The sequence below is a fragment of the Bactrocera oleae genome, chromosome 5 (assembly GCF_042242935.1).
Source record: "Bactrocera oleae isolate idBacOlea1 chromosome 5, idBacOlea1, whole genome shotgun sequence".
NCBI classification, from domain to species: Eukaryota; Metazoa; Arthropoda; class Insecta; order Diptera; family Tephritidae; genus Bactrocera; species Bactrocera oleae.
The window spans coordinates 34,143,329-34,158,247 of NC_091539.1; the positions used below are offsets into that span (position 1 = coordinate 34,143,329).

Consider the following 14,919-nt stretch of genomic DNA (forward strand, 5'->3'; position numbering starts at 1 on the left):
CCAAACTCAGCTATCATCTTTCAAGCGGTAGTACTAGGAATAGCGAAGGCTAGTCGAGTTTTCGGGAACGAAAAGGCAGACAAGTTGGCTAAGTCAGGCGCCTCTCTAGCCGAATCCAAGACAGAGACAATACCGAGTCCGCTAGAAATGATCAAGAGGGAGCTCAATAAGCAATTTGAACAAAAAGCGTAAAATAGATGGAAATCAACAAAAAAATGCAGGGTAGCTAAACAGATATGGCCAAATTATGACAAGACAAAAACTATTGACTTATTACATAGGTCCCGGATAAGTATATATAGACTTACAGAAATATCACAAATCAGACATCGAAATTTTGGAATCCATCAGTTACCAAACCTCGGATGTCTATCTACAAAAAGTATAACTGAGCTAAATAGTTTCATTGAGGCACCAAACCTACACAATGGAACGTGATATCAAGATATAAGGTCTTACGGTAGTGTATCAAAATGGAGCTCCCTCTTACTTACCTACCTACCTTCTCGTCAAATTCCGCAATGAAATATCTTAAAGGGGTAAATTTCTATGTTGTAGGATTAGCCTGCGTTAGTGGAACATATCAGCATTTAAGTCAAAAATGATTTAAAAGTACCGAAGGCAACTAAAAGACACATTATTACCAATTTGTCTACAGTATTTCGCAAGTTCTGGAGTCCGAATACATTGAATATATTTTACTCTTAAGGAAATATGAACACTGTTTGAATAATTTACCAAAATTGATCTTAAATAAAATCGTTATTTTTTAAATATGTTATGTATTCTAAATTTCTTTACGTTTCAATTTACGATCTCTGTCACAAATTTGGGCAATACTGCCAAATACTTTATACAGTGATTTCCAAAAATGTGCTGAAAAACTCCTCCTCCCAAAAATCTTCCTCACCGCCAGACACCACTCCTGTAAATCGGTTGGGGGTTCCAGGAACCCAAAATGATTATTAGCAAATTAAAAGCATATTGCATTTTCTAAATGTACATTGTTTTTACTTATTTATAAAGTAAAATATCTTCTGACTTGCAAGTGGATATAACCCCTTAACCAACTCAGTTAAATATTGAATATTCTAGCAAAAACCCTAGAATACACAAGAAAAAATTCAACTGTACACATTTCGAAATCTCCATTAGTTGTTTTTGCAAATCTCAAGCAAATTTCAGAGCAGCCAACTATAAATAGTCCGCCTCACCTTGGCATTCATTATATTCGCACACAACAGCTACGAGCGAAAAATTACCATTAATCAAAGTAAACTGCAGACAAATGCCAGCAGCTTAACGGTCTTATGAGTCCACACAACATACAAGTATATACATACATCTGGGTGTACAAGTAAAACAGGGATAAGTGCAACACAGCTACAAATGTTTGCATACGGAAAAGTTTTGAGCATTGGATATTAAGCGACGACGTCAGCGGCTAACACGCTCTTAAACTCAACGCTAAGCGTTAGTGCAGCTGCCCTGCAATGCAACGCTTGTTGAAGCTAATTCCTACAGCGACAATAACATAGCATTAACATGAAAAAAACGGACCAAACAACAACAACTGCAGTTAAAACAAACGTAAACAAGACATACTCTCAGGCGGTCAACTGCATAATCCGAACGAGCATGTTAGAAGCGCACAGCTCTTGCGCTTATAACGGTTGTGGATGTTGTTGCACTTACGGTTATTGTTATTGCTTTCTGTTTGCAAGCGCCAGATTTCAGAGACCAAGTAAGAAACTGCTTGCTATATTTTTTTTTGTTTTGCGTTGCAGACAAAAAACCGGTTTACCAAACACCGTTACTACGACCGTGCTGCTGCGTTGGGGAGACCAAATGATGTATGTGCAAAGTTGCGTTTGTTTAAGTGCGGCCAAAACAAAAACACAAAAAGAAATAACAACAACAACAACAACAAAATGGCAACTAACTGCAATAACTCTACTGTTAATGACAAAAACAGTAGCAATTATGCACACACACTATTACATAGTTGGAGAGGGCTGCAGACACAACTTACACACACACGTACATGCACGCAGCGAAAGTGGTGCGTAAGGCTTGCAAGTTAGATACTAGTGTATACTTAGCAGCATTAACAGGATAAAAGACAACAACAACATCAAGCACTTTCACGCAATAGCAGCAATTACTAAGCGTTCAACAGCTTGCAAGTGCAGACTAATGCCAGCGCTAACGTCGAGAACAAGGGTCAATAATGTAACAACATCCGTTGCAACGGGAAACTACAACAACAACAACCAAAGTAGCAGAATCGATTGCAAGATCAACAACAATTACAACAACAGCATGTTTATAAAAACATATATACTAATGAGATGCTTCTTATGTTGGCGCACTTGCGTCAGCATGTTGCAACTTTGTATGCCATAATTTAACACTTGGTGTTGCACTTAATGTAGCCTGACACCAAACGTTGCAAAGTAGCTCGAACGAGCGCGCTGTGCTCCATGCAACCAATATGCCAAATTGCCGGTGGTTACAGTACATTGCGGCCAGCATTGTTGCATGCAACATATATTACCAAGCTTGTTTAATAGCCTTAACGATGTGTTGCACATGCAGCAAATGGTACGCAGAGCGTTTTGTTGAGAGTAGAAAGTAGAGAGGAGAAAGTAGAGAGGAGAAAGGTGAAGGCGATGTGAAGACTGTTCTTGAGATTCGGTGGAATAACATAAATATCTCTTATATCTATCTTTATATCAGATTAAACTTTTATATATTATATTATTGTTAAGAGTGGTATAATGAGCTTTTTAGAAAGTCCTCATATAAAATAAATTGATTATGTTGGAGTTGAAAGGTATATAAAACTGTCTTTTTCCTCTCATCATTATCAGGCTTTTTTCGTATCAGATTAAGCTTTGACCTAATGATATTTACACTTTGAAAAGCTTTCATGTATTTCCTTTAAGGGGGATTATTATAATATTTAGAAATATCTGTTTATACGCGTCTCTTTCTAATGCACTTCAAATTCTCACAACCAATATTTTTGCTCTTTAGTAACAATGACTTTGGAAATATTAATGAGCTTTTATAATTTCATATTCTCTTCAACATGACCTCAATGTCATGACATTTGCAGAAGGTTCACATATAGAATAGAAGTAAAAATATCTCCCTCGTCCCTAACTATCGAACTTGCATATCAAGTTAATAAAATAATAAAAAATAAATATTGATGCGCTTTCACAAACGCATTCTCTTTAACAACAATCATAACATTTACAAAGTTATTCCTATGGTATCTTTTTTTGTTTCACTCCAAAATTCCAACAATCACAATTTGCGCCCTTAATACCGAGACTTTTACAATATTCATGAGCTTTCATATATTCTCTTTAATTCTGCTTAAAACGATATTTAGAAATATCTCTCTATCATCATCGATAAAATTCAATATATTTCTGAGCTTTCACAGAGTGTATAAAATCTACAAGTGATTATTAAAACATTTCGAAGTATCTCTCTATGAAAATTCTCTCAATCAATATTTATTCTTCCCTGGCAAGCCATAGTTGAGATCACAAATTTAGCACCCTTAAAATTTATTTACTTTTTAACTTACCGACAGGACTTTCTTCATTCCAAAAAGAATCATCCAGAGTGTAATCAGCCTCTGCAAAGACAAAAAACCAAACACAGTCAAACTAATTAGCGAATGCATCATTATAGTATTTACTAAGTATACAAGTGCAACTATTTTGTATAAATACATTAAAGCAAAATATTTTACGTTTGCTTCGATTGCTCCTCACACCCCACTTTTACTAAGCTCGAGTTACCTACAAACGTGTAGTGAATTGCATTTTTATTAAATTAATATTCCGTTTCTGCAAGCTAACGACAATTAAGTATGTATTATTACATAAATGCAATTCCAAAAACTGTTTATGCAAAATGCAAATGTTGCTACACAAACGAAATTGCAGTTCCACTGAAAGGGCTTCATTAAAAATCCATTTCAAATTGTGTAAAATCACATAGCTACACGAACTACTAGCCTTCTCGCACTTCCTTTGTAATGTAAATTCACTCGAAACAAGGTAGCGATTCTGCACGGTAAGTTGCAACTAACTACCGACTAATTAACATGGCAAATAAATTTGTAATTATTTTCAAATATTTAAAAGGAGAGGCAAGTGCCAAGTTAGTGCGCATGTTGGCCGAAATGAGTAAAGTCTTTAAAGAAAAATTCTTTATGTAAAATATGTACTTGTAATTCCAATTTCAATTAGAAAGATAACTGTAGTAGTAACAGAATGGTTGTTTTTTAGTTGCATTTGAAATTTTAGTAGAAGTTTTAATAATAGTTGTATGTGAAAACTCGAGCAATTTTAATTGGTATTCTAATTACAATTTTAATTTCTATTAAATTTGTAATTGTAATCTTAATTGTAATTGCAATCATAGAATGTAATTCTAATAGTAATTATATTTGTATTCGTTATACTAATTTTGAAGGCACAGTTTTGTTTTATAGGAATTTAAGTTGTAATTGTAAACGTAATTGCAATTGAGATGGTAATAATATTTGTATTTGTAATAATAGTTAGAATTGTGTTCGTTATAAAACTCGAATAGCAATTTTAATTGTAATTGCAGTTACCATTTAAATGAATTACAATTACTTTAATGGATATTGTAAATTGTATAGTAGTTATAGTTGTGGTTATTATGGTATTTTAACTGTAATTGTAGTAGTAATCATAACTTGAATTATAATAGTAATCATTATTGTAATTTAATTACAACTTTCATTACAAATTTTATTATGAGTGGAGCTTGTAACATAAATCGAAAATTCAATTGTAATCGTGAAAGTAGTGGTATTCGCTTTAGTAATTATATCCAGTAACTGTAACAGTAATAACCTTTTCATAAATTTTTAAGTCAATTTATAATTTTAATTGGTTTTAAATTTAAATTTCGTAAAAAAAATATATATTGAAGCAATACAACTGAGAGCGAGTCCTATTAGTCAAAGATACGCACTGCCTTTAATTGCTATGTATAAAATAAGCGCGATCTGTCAACCACTTATTTTACAATGGAACAAATATTGAATAAAGAATTTGCGTAAAATTTTGTGTGCGGAATCGAAAACCCAAATCTACGAATGGTACAAAGTATTTAAGGATAGTCGAAAAACCATCGAAAACATGCCTCGTTCCGGTCGTCGTTCGGCGTCTACCACTGACAAAAAATCAAAAAACTGAAGAAAATCGTGCTCAAAAATCGTCATGCGAGTGTTAGATGGATAGCACATAAGCTAAACATCGGTTGTGAAGCAGCTCGTTTGACTTTGACCGATAATTTGGGCATGTGACGCGGCAATGCTCGGCTTGTTCCAAAAGTTTTGGCCCCATGCAACTTTTTTGTTTTTAAAAGTCAAGTTACCACTCCGTGGAATCCGTTTCGACTCGATAGAGGCCGTAAAAGAAAATTCTCAGAGGGAGCTGAAGGCGATCCCGGACAGCGCCTACTAGGCATGTTTCGATGATTGGAAAAAGAGGTGGCGTATGTGTATCGCTTCAGAAAGAGAATATTTTGAAGGCGACAAAATAATAATTGATGAAGATTAAAAATATTTTATTTAATTTACAATTTCCGGAAACTTTCTGGTCACAAGGTATATAACTACAAGTTGAACATTGCTTGTATATAAAGTATTGGTGGTAACAACATTTAAATTTAGATTAGTTCATTAAAATCTTGAAATTCGCATTTAAGTGAAGCCTCTTCGCGAATGTGAGGAAATATTTCATTTCATAACTGTGATTTATGATATGACAATTAATTGAATTTTTTTACCTGTGATACATGTGAGTATTTTCAATTGGAAATATATCTGTTGCTTGGCGGCGTATAAACGCTTTAATTTATAACGTAGTTCGATGATTAATTTCAAATCAATCAGCGCGACTTAGTGGAAAGGCGGCAGCGCATATAATCACGCAAATAATTGCAATTGCTCGCATTTACACACATTTTCATACATATCCGCACACTTTCAAGTATGTTGTTGCAACATAGCCACACATTTGTAGCTGTCACCAACAAAATCGCAGTTCATGCCACCACACAAATTTTTGTTGTCAGTGACGCAGCGGAATCTTGGCGCTTGAGTAGAAAACCACATTTTACTTCACCGCAAAAATTGCATTTAGGCTGGCCACAAATTGCAATGCGCGCACACGCCCACACCCACACACACATACAAGTACTTGACTATACTTGCACTTGAAAAAGCAAAAACGCACAATCATTTCTACATTCAATTGCCATGGTGTGTGTGTTTGAGTGTGTGCACTTGTAAATGGTAATAGTTGTGCAAAACGCATTAGCAGCGGCTTATGAGCACTTATGCTGCTGCCGCTATCCCCTCGGCCTCGCCAGCCAGCGATGTCGTGCAACCGCAGAAGGACACTACAGCAGGCAAAAGGAAAAAGGATCAACGGCAGCAATGCGGTTCGCCAAGCACCAGCGTCTGGGAGTGATATGTCGAATGGGAAAGAGATCAAGAATGATGGTGAGGTTATGTGTGTGTTTGCTTGCAATGGGCGCAAATGTGCCACTTGACGCCACAATTTGGCACTTGCAACATGCAACTTTGGCGGTCGCTGCCAACACAAGGACACACTTGAATGATGAGTGTGTTGACGTGGCGGGACGAGCATGAGGTGGTAAGAGAGCGCGCATTGCCGTATAACACACAAATATAAACATGTATGTATGTATGTATTAGTGATGGGAACATATATATTTCCCATTTTGTGCCAAGGTGGCAAGGTGGCAAGTTGCGCAGCGTCGATATTTGTTCGCGCTGTGCTTACGAATGCCAAGCCAACCTAGTTTACAGTTACAACTGAATTTACTGCATCACCTCAGCGCCTCCTCTTCTCCATCATGCAGTTTTTCTTGTTATTCTTATACCACTCCACCATATGTAAACATGTATGTGTGTGTGTGTTGTCCCAATTGGTTCGGTTATAAATTCAGCGAAGCGCGCAAGCGGCAAATATGCATACTCCTCGCATATTCGCAGCCAGAGCGTTCAAATCATGTTAGCCGCGTTGATGGGTACAACGAAAGCAACAAAACAACAACAACAAACTCATTGGCAGGGTTAGAGCAACGTTGGTGGTGGTGGCGTAGTTAGTTGCGGCGGAAATGGCAAAACGAACATTGTGTGCTGAGAAAATCCACTTGCCATTTCAATCAGATTGATGTCTGTAATACAGAAAATCTATTTCACGCTCAAACTGAGACTGGATTTAATCTCTACACGCAAGTATGTCTACGTACTTACATAGATGATTTGGTTTGTAAGCGTATGCATACAGGCAAGCATGGGTGTGTGTGCGAAGCAATCAGTGTGGCAATGCATAACGATATCACGCATGACTTTAGTTGCAGGTTTGACAACATGTCTATGCATGCCACATAAGTATTTGCTTCAAATAAACATATCTACTAATGTCACAATACATTTACATCCCAAATGAATGATTTATGTAGAAAGTTTGCAATTAAGTTGTTGTTGCAAACGACCTTCAGCACTTCGGCTGCGCACAGTGTGAGCATTTTGTCGCCCTCTGTGGTAAAATATAAATTCATGTCGTTGAATTTAAATCAAAAACTTTCGAATGTATTTGAATTAGCCTTGAGCCTTATCGGTTATAAATTGGAATATATTCGCTTTATTTGGAGACCTTTAATGAAAGTACACTAGTAAGCACACAAAAAAAACGATCCCACACTCAGCGTTCGAAACTTAGAGGTTAGGGTGTTGTAGATTCAGGCCCACCCTAATATAATATTTAATTTCTATGTTTATTTTACAGTTGTATGTTTCAATTCCAATTTCTTTATATGCTCTTGAATTGTCTCGCATTCCATTTACATACATACATTTCCCGCTATACAGTTTCTGTTTCCTTGTTTGTGCGATTTATATGTTTGCCATTCTCCCTTCGCATAAACTACATATGTTAAGTTATCTACATGCTTGTTGTTTGTAAACTGCAGTGTGCAGTTCCCCTATCCTCCTGTGCTGATCTGTACGGTAAATGACAATATTTGTGCATATAAGTTCTGGCAAATCATATTCGAGCTTTGTCATCGATCAGCCAGCCAGGAAGGTGGAAGGACACACTGCGGTAAGTGAAATATATTATAATTCTTTGTAAGTGAATAACTTAAATGCTTGTGTATTTAGAAATAAACCATAAACCCAATATGCGTTAAATTCGCCCCACCTCATCGGTGACACAGATGATAATCCCGTCTACTCCCCATAAACGAAATATGCGTTAAATTCGCCCCACCTCATCGGTGACAAATTCTTTATTTCGCATGACCAAACGTTTGCGTGTTTGGGTTGTGAAATTAATTTTCGATGCGTAAGTCACCCCGCCGCCAGACTACAACCAGTTCGCCAGGCATGGATGGCAGTGCTCCTATATCATCTGCAGCATCGTCAAAACCTAGCCAGGGTAACAATGCATCAGCCACCGCCAACATAGCCACTGATTTACCAGCCGCTCTTACAGCCACCGGAGCCACCACTAGATCATCATCAAAACCCAGCCAGGGTAGTAATACATCCGCCGCCAATGTATCCAGTGATTTACCAGCCGCTCCTACAGCCACCGGGGCCATCACTCGAGGATCATCAGCTGCCTTCGCACGTCAAGAAAATCTTATTGCCGCTCTACAGAAACGCATTGCCATGCTAGAGAGTAGTTTGTGTGATATTAGGGAGCACCAATCGCGTGGTGAAGCGTCTAATTTGGAAACATCCAACAACAATATTGCCGCCGAGGTTCCATTATCGCAAACATCGAGAACAACAGTACAATTGGGAACCGTCCAATTAACGGAACAACATTCGCCGGCTATAGTGAACTGTACAGTACCGTTGTCGCAGCCTACCGATTCCCGTTACACTCCGCCAAACTTTGGAATAGGTACAGCTGCTACAAACCACATGTACAGTACAACTCATTTGGGAATGGATACACCTTCGATCCAGTCTAATTCAACGACAATGCCTACATTCGCCAATATAAGTTCTACTGCCGCTCAGTCATCGAGTTTGCCCAGGAAATTGCAGGATTTGCCAGACTTTTCTGGACAGCCGGAAGATTGGCCAATATTTTATACGGCTTTCATCGAGTCAACCGCGATTTATAGGTACAGCAACTACGAAAATAACCAACGGTTATTGAAGAGCCTGAAGGGTTACGCGCGTGAAGCAGTCAAGTCACTGCTGATCCACCCGAACAATGTCGGAAATATAATTGAGTTGTTGAAATTTAGATTTGGGCGCCCGGAGCAGTTGATCCGTAGCCAACTGGCCCACGTAAAGGAAATCGCACCTATTTCAGAGAATGCAATGTCGAAAATCATACCATTTGCAACAAATGTATGTAACATCTGTGTCTTTTTGCAATCTGCAAAACCCTGCATTTGTCAAACCCTACATTACTCGACGAACTTGTGTCAAAATTGCCTATGAGCAAACGCGTTGAGTGGGCAAGTTTCGCAGCGCTTATACAGCCATATGCAACAGTGAAACATTTCAGTGAGTGGTTATCGAAATTAGCCAATATAATTTGTACGGTTTGTGTTGATAGTTCGTCCAAGGAATGGAAGTACCGCCCGGTTCTGCACACAGTACAGCAGCAACGATCAGTGAGATGTCCAATTTGTCAAGGGCATCATAAGCCAGCAGAGTGTGCGCGTTTTCTAGAATATTCAGTGCCAAACAGATGGATAGAGGCGAAACGACATCGCTTGTGTTTTGCTTGTCTCAATTTGGGTCATAATACACGAAATTGTCAACGTCGCAAGCTATGTTCAATTGAAGGTTGCCGGAGAGTTCATCATAAGCTCCTACATGAAGCCGTGGGGAATACTACAAATTCGTCAAGTCAATCAACCACGCTTTTCTCTCCTGCGTATACCGAAGCAAATCGTAGGCCTACATCAACGCAGCATACACTCGACAGCCAGCCACCATCAAAAGATGCTGGGCCAGCAGTCTTAAGTTGCAGTTCCACTGATAGTAAGCTCCTGTTCCGTATTTTGCCGGTCACCCTATACGGAAACCAAAGGCGTGTGGACACTTACGCACTCCTGGACGAAGGTTCATCTATCACAATGATAGACAGTGCTCTTGTTCGAGACTTGGGAATGCGTGGATGTGAGCAGCATTTGAATGTTCAGTGGTTTGGAGGACATGCCGCGCAGGAGTCAACGTTTGTGGTAGACTTGCTTATTAGTGGTGCCGGTATGCAGAAACAACATAAACTCCGCAATGTGTATGCTGTATCAAACTTGCAGCTTCCTCTACAGAGTTTAAGCAAGGACGATTTGGATCACAACTTTAAACATATAAGCCGGCTTCCAGTACAATCTTATGCCCAGGTCAGGCCCAGACTCTTGATTGGTCTTGATCATTGCCATTTGGGATTGCCATCGACAACTATGAAGGTAAACACGCATGGTCCATTTATTGCCAATACGGAATTGGGTTGGGTGGTGTTTGGCCCAACTTCAACTACGCTACCATCTACAGCATCGTGTTTGTTTATGAACCGCCAAGCTGATCAGTCTCTCCACAATATGGTAGCTGACTTCTTCAAGACCGAGAATTTCGGTGTCAGAGCCGCACCCCCTATAGAGAGTGAAGTGGACACTCGGGCCAGAGCTATCCTGAAGTCCGCCACATGCCGCGTTGATGGACGGTTTGAAACAGGTCTCATATGGAGAACTGACAACGTAAGGTTACCTGACAGCTACAACATGGCGTTGAAACGTCTAGTCAGCGTAGAGCAAAGAATGCGTCGAGATGCGATTTTCGCCACTCAATACAAGAACATCATGAACGCCTACGTCAGAAAGAAATATGCCCGTAAATTGTCACCAGCAGAAGCAGCTATATCTACTCCTAAGACTTGGTATTTGCCGCACTTTGCCGTTGCCAATCCTAACAAACCCGGAAAGCTACGCATGGTATTTGACGCCGCTGCTGAGGTAAGTGGAATCTCCCTCAATTCACAGCTCCTGAAGGGTCCACAAGAATATCGGCCTTTGCCGTCGATATTATTCCACTTTCGTGAAGGCGCGATCGCCGTATGTGGAGACATCAAGGAGATGTTCCACCAAGTTCGTATACGAAAAGACGATAGATGCGCACAGCGGTTTCTCTGGCGTGGTGGGGACGTCTCTCAACCCCCGGACGTTTACGAAATGTGCGTGATGACGTTTGGTGCTGCCTGTTCACCATGTGCCGCAGATTATGTGAAAAAAGTAAACGCATTGGAGCACCAAGATGATCGCAGAACCACTGCCCGTGCGGTTAAGGCGATTTTGGACCACCACTATGTCGATGACTTCGTTGATAGCTTCTGCTCGGAAGAGGAGGCCATTTCTATATCCCAAGAGGTCCGAGCGATTCATATGGATGCTGGGTTTGAGCTTCGCAATTTTATATCCAATGCATCGAAAGTAGTTGACGCGCTCAACGGTACTGATGTCTCACGTCCAATTGATAATAAAGAAGGTTTCGTTGGAGAGCGGGTACTTGGTTTGTTTTGGCAGTCATCGTCAGATTGTTTCGGTTTTAAATTGAAATTCCATAACGTTGGTGAAGCAGTGGTAAATGGAGAAAGACGTCCTACTAAAAGAGAACTCCTAAGCATTGTTATGTCGATTTTCGACCCTCTAGGATTTCTGAGCAACTTCGTCATTGGCGCCAAACTACTTATGCGTGAGTTATGGAAACACGACATCCAGTGGAACGACCCGTTGCCAAACGACATTAACGCTGTCTGGGAGAAGTGGCGTAAACAACTTCCAGAGGTTGTGAAATACGCCATACCTCGTTTTTATTTTGGAAATGGTATACCTCAAATACTTCAGCTCCACGTATTTGTCGACGCTAGTGAAGATGCCTTCGCTGCTGTTGCCTATCTTCGATCGCAAACTTCATCGGGTAAAATTGATGTAACATTCGTTTCTTCTAAGTCAAAATGCGCGCCAATGAAAACTCTTACCGTGCCACGGCTTGAACTTCAGGCAGCTGTTTTAGGCACTCGTCTCATGCAGTGCATCCGCGACGAACACTCTCTTGACATCACAGACTGCATTCTGTGGAGTGACTCCAAAACGGTTATCAAATGGATTCGAAGTGAGCACCGTCGTTACAAGCCTTTCGTACAGCATAGAATAGCAGAGATATTGGCCACTACAAACGTTTCCAATTGGAGATGGCTGCCCACAAAGCTCAACGTAGCCGACGAAGCTACTCGTATAAATGATTGCATCAATTTTAGTCCAGTGACGCGTTGGTCACGTGGTCCCCCATTCCTACAGCAGGATGAGCAATTTTGGCCCTCTGAAGATGTCATAACCGTTGGAAATGATGAACCTGATGAAGAACTACAGTCTAAATTTGCTTTAGTCATCGTGAGTCGTAATTTTTTGAACTTTAATAATTTCTCTTCATTTAAAAGATTGGTAAGAGCTGTTGCCTGGATTTTACGCTTTATCAACAATTGTCGCCGCCGCGGACAGCTAGACCAATGCTATGGTTTAACCGCTAAAGAAGTAGAGAATGCCAAACGCCTCTTATGCCGCCTTGTACAACGTGAAGTGTATACAACAGAAACCCAGTCCATCGAAAACGGTCAGGAAATTTCCACCAACAGCCCGTTATTACAACTTTCGCCATACATAGACGAGGAAGGTGTCCTCCGAGTGCAGGGACGCATTGACGCAGCTAGCTGGCTACCAATTAGCGCGCGGCGTCCTATTATTCTTCCGCCAAATCATACATTTACAAGGCTGTTAGTGTTACATCATCACAGCCTCATGAACCACCAGAACTTAGAAGCTACCATTGGAGATATCCGTCGCAATTATTGGGTGCCGCGACTAAGAAGTTTGTTGCGTAATGTGATTGCCAGTTGCAGTGTATGCCGTTTAAATAAAGCTGCCCCGGTAGCCCCAAGGATGGGACTGCTTCCTGTGGACAGACTCACTCCCTATGTGAGACCCTTTAGCTACACAGGACTCGATTACTTTGGGCCACTAACTGTCACTGTTCGACGCAGCACTGAGAAGAGATGGGTGGCACTATTTACGTGCCTTACTGTGCGAGCTGTGCACCTAGAACTGGCTCATGACTTGAGTACCGACTCTTGTATCATTGCTATACGTAATTTTGTGAACCGACGAGGTACGCCCTTAAGGATTAGGTCGGACAATGGAAAGAATTTCGTTGGTGCTGACCGAGAAGCCAAGCGATTCAAAGAAGTATTCGACTGCGTACGTCTACAAAGTGAATTATCACAGAAAAATATCCAGTGGGTATTTAATTCACCATTTAATCCATCGGAAGGTGGTGCATGGGAGAGAATGGTACAGTGTGTCAAGCGAGTTTTATGTCACACTTTGAAAGAAGTTGCACCAAGGGAGCATACCCTGAATAGTTTTCTTATTGAAGCTGAGAACATCGTTAATTCTCGGCCACTAACGCATTTGCCCATCACCGCGGACCAGGAGCAGCCGATAACTCCTAATGATTTCATTCTGGGAGCCGCAAATGTAGCACACACTCCGATAGTAGACACCGACTTGGAAAAAACTTCTGTATCACGCAAGCAGTGGCGCATCGCTCGTCAATTGAGGGATCATTTTTGGAACAGGTGGATTACTGAATATCTTCCTACATTGACTCGCCGAGTAAAATGGTGCCAACGAACGAAGCCAATGAAAGCAGGGGACTTGGTGTTCATATGCGACCCTAATGTTCCACGGCGAGAATGGTGCCGAGGGAAGGTAGAGCGAGTGTACCCTGGGCTTGATGGAGAGGTGCGACGAGCAGACATACGAACTTCCAGAGGTGTGAAACGACGCGCAGTCTCAAAGCTTGCTGTTCTGGACGTTGATGGTGGTGAATCAGGTTGATTCACGGGGGCGGGGATGTTGTAGATTCAGGCCCACCCTAATATAATATTTAATTTCTATGTTTATTTTACAGTTGTATGTTTCAATTCCAATTTCTTTATATGCTCTTGAATTGTCTCGCATTCCATTTACATACATACATTTCCCGCTATACAGTTTCTGTTTCCTTGTTTGTGCGATTTATATGTTTGCCATTCTCCCTTCGCATAAACAGGTAGGCACAAACTACATATGTTAAGTTATCTACATGCTTGTTGTTTGTAAACTGCAGTGTGCAGTTCCCCTATTCTCCTGTGCTGATCTGTACGGTAAATGACAATATTTGTGCATATAAGTTCTGGCAAATCATATTCGAGCTTTGTCATCGATCAGCCAGCCAGGAAGGTGGAAGGACACACTGCGGTAAGTGAAATATATTATAATTCTTTGTAAGTGAATAACTTAAATGCTTGTGTATTTAGAAATAAACCATAAACCCAATATGCGTTAAATTCGCCCCACCTCATCGGTGACACAGATGATAATCCCGTCTACTCCCCATAAACCAAATATGCGTTAAATTCGCCCCACCTCATCGGTGACATAGGGGTAGTCAGAATTTTCAAAAAATCAATTTTTGTTTTGCATTTTCATAAAGAATGGTATCTTAAAAATATTCTCTGAAAATTTTAAGTAAGTCCGACAAATACTTCTCGAGTCCTTTGATAATAAGTAAAAGGTGCTCTGGAACTTCAAATGCGTTTTTCCAACTGGGGACCACTGCAGCTCGAAATTCGCTCGATTTATACAGCTGTAAAAAAATCTGTAAAAAAAATTTTCCGTAGGCCGCCATTTTGTTAATTAAAAACAAACAAAAAAATAGATACGATCAGGCAATATATTATCCAATTATAAAACAAATTT

General features: G+C 40.1%; 2 protein-coding genes across 13 annotated transcripts in view; one reads left to right on the forward strand and one right to left on the reverse strand.

Annotated features, from left to right (window-relative positions):
- mmd (disintegrin and metalloproteinase domain-containing protein mind-meld) overlaps positions 1 to 14,919 on the reverse strand; it is a 509,673-nt gene that overhangs the window by 366,143 nt on the left and 128,611 nt on the right. For all 12 annotated transcript variants that reach the window (XM_036371745.2, XM_070110649.1, XM_036371747.2 and 9 more), the window contains exon 3: positions 3,605 to 3,655. In XM_036371745.2, coding sequence (XP_036227638.2) covers positions 3,605 to 3,655 — 51 coding nt within the window. The remainder of the gene's footprint in view (positions 1 to 3,604; positions 3,656 to 14,919) is intronic.
- Positions 9,518 to 14,486, forward strand: LOC138857444 (uncharacterized). Its single transcript, XM_070110041.1, has one exon. It carries the CDS (start codon positions 9,556 to 9,558, stop codon positions 14,014 to 14,016), a length of 4,461 nt encoding a protein of 1,486 aa, XP_069966142.1. The 5' UTR covers positions 9,518 to 9,555; the 3' UTR covers positions 14,017 to 14,486.

Bases quoted from the DNA above. Each gene is read 5' to 3' on its own strand.
- LOC138857444 (XM_070110041.1), top strand. From the start codon at position 9,556: ATGAGCAAACGCGTTGAGTGGGCAAGTTTCGCAGCGCTTATACAGCCA.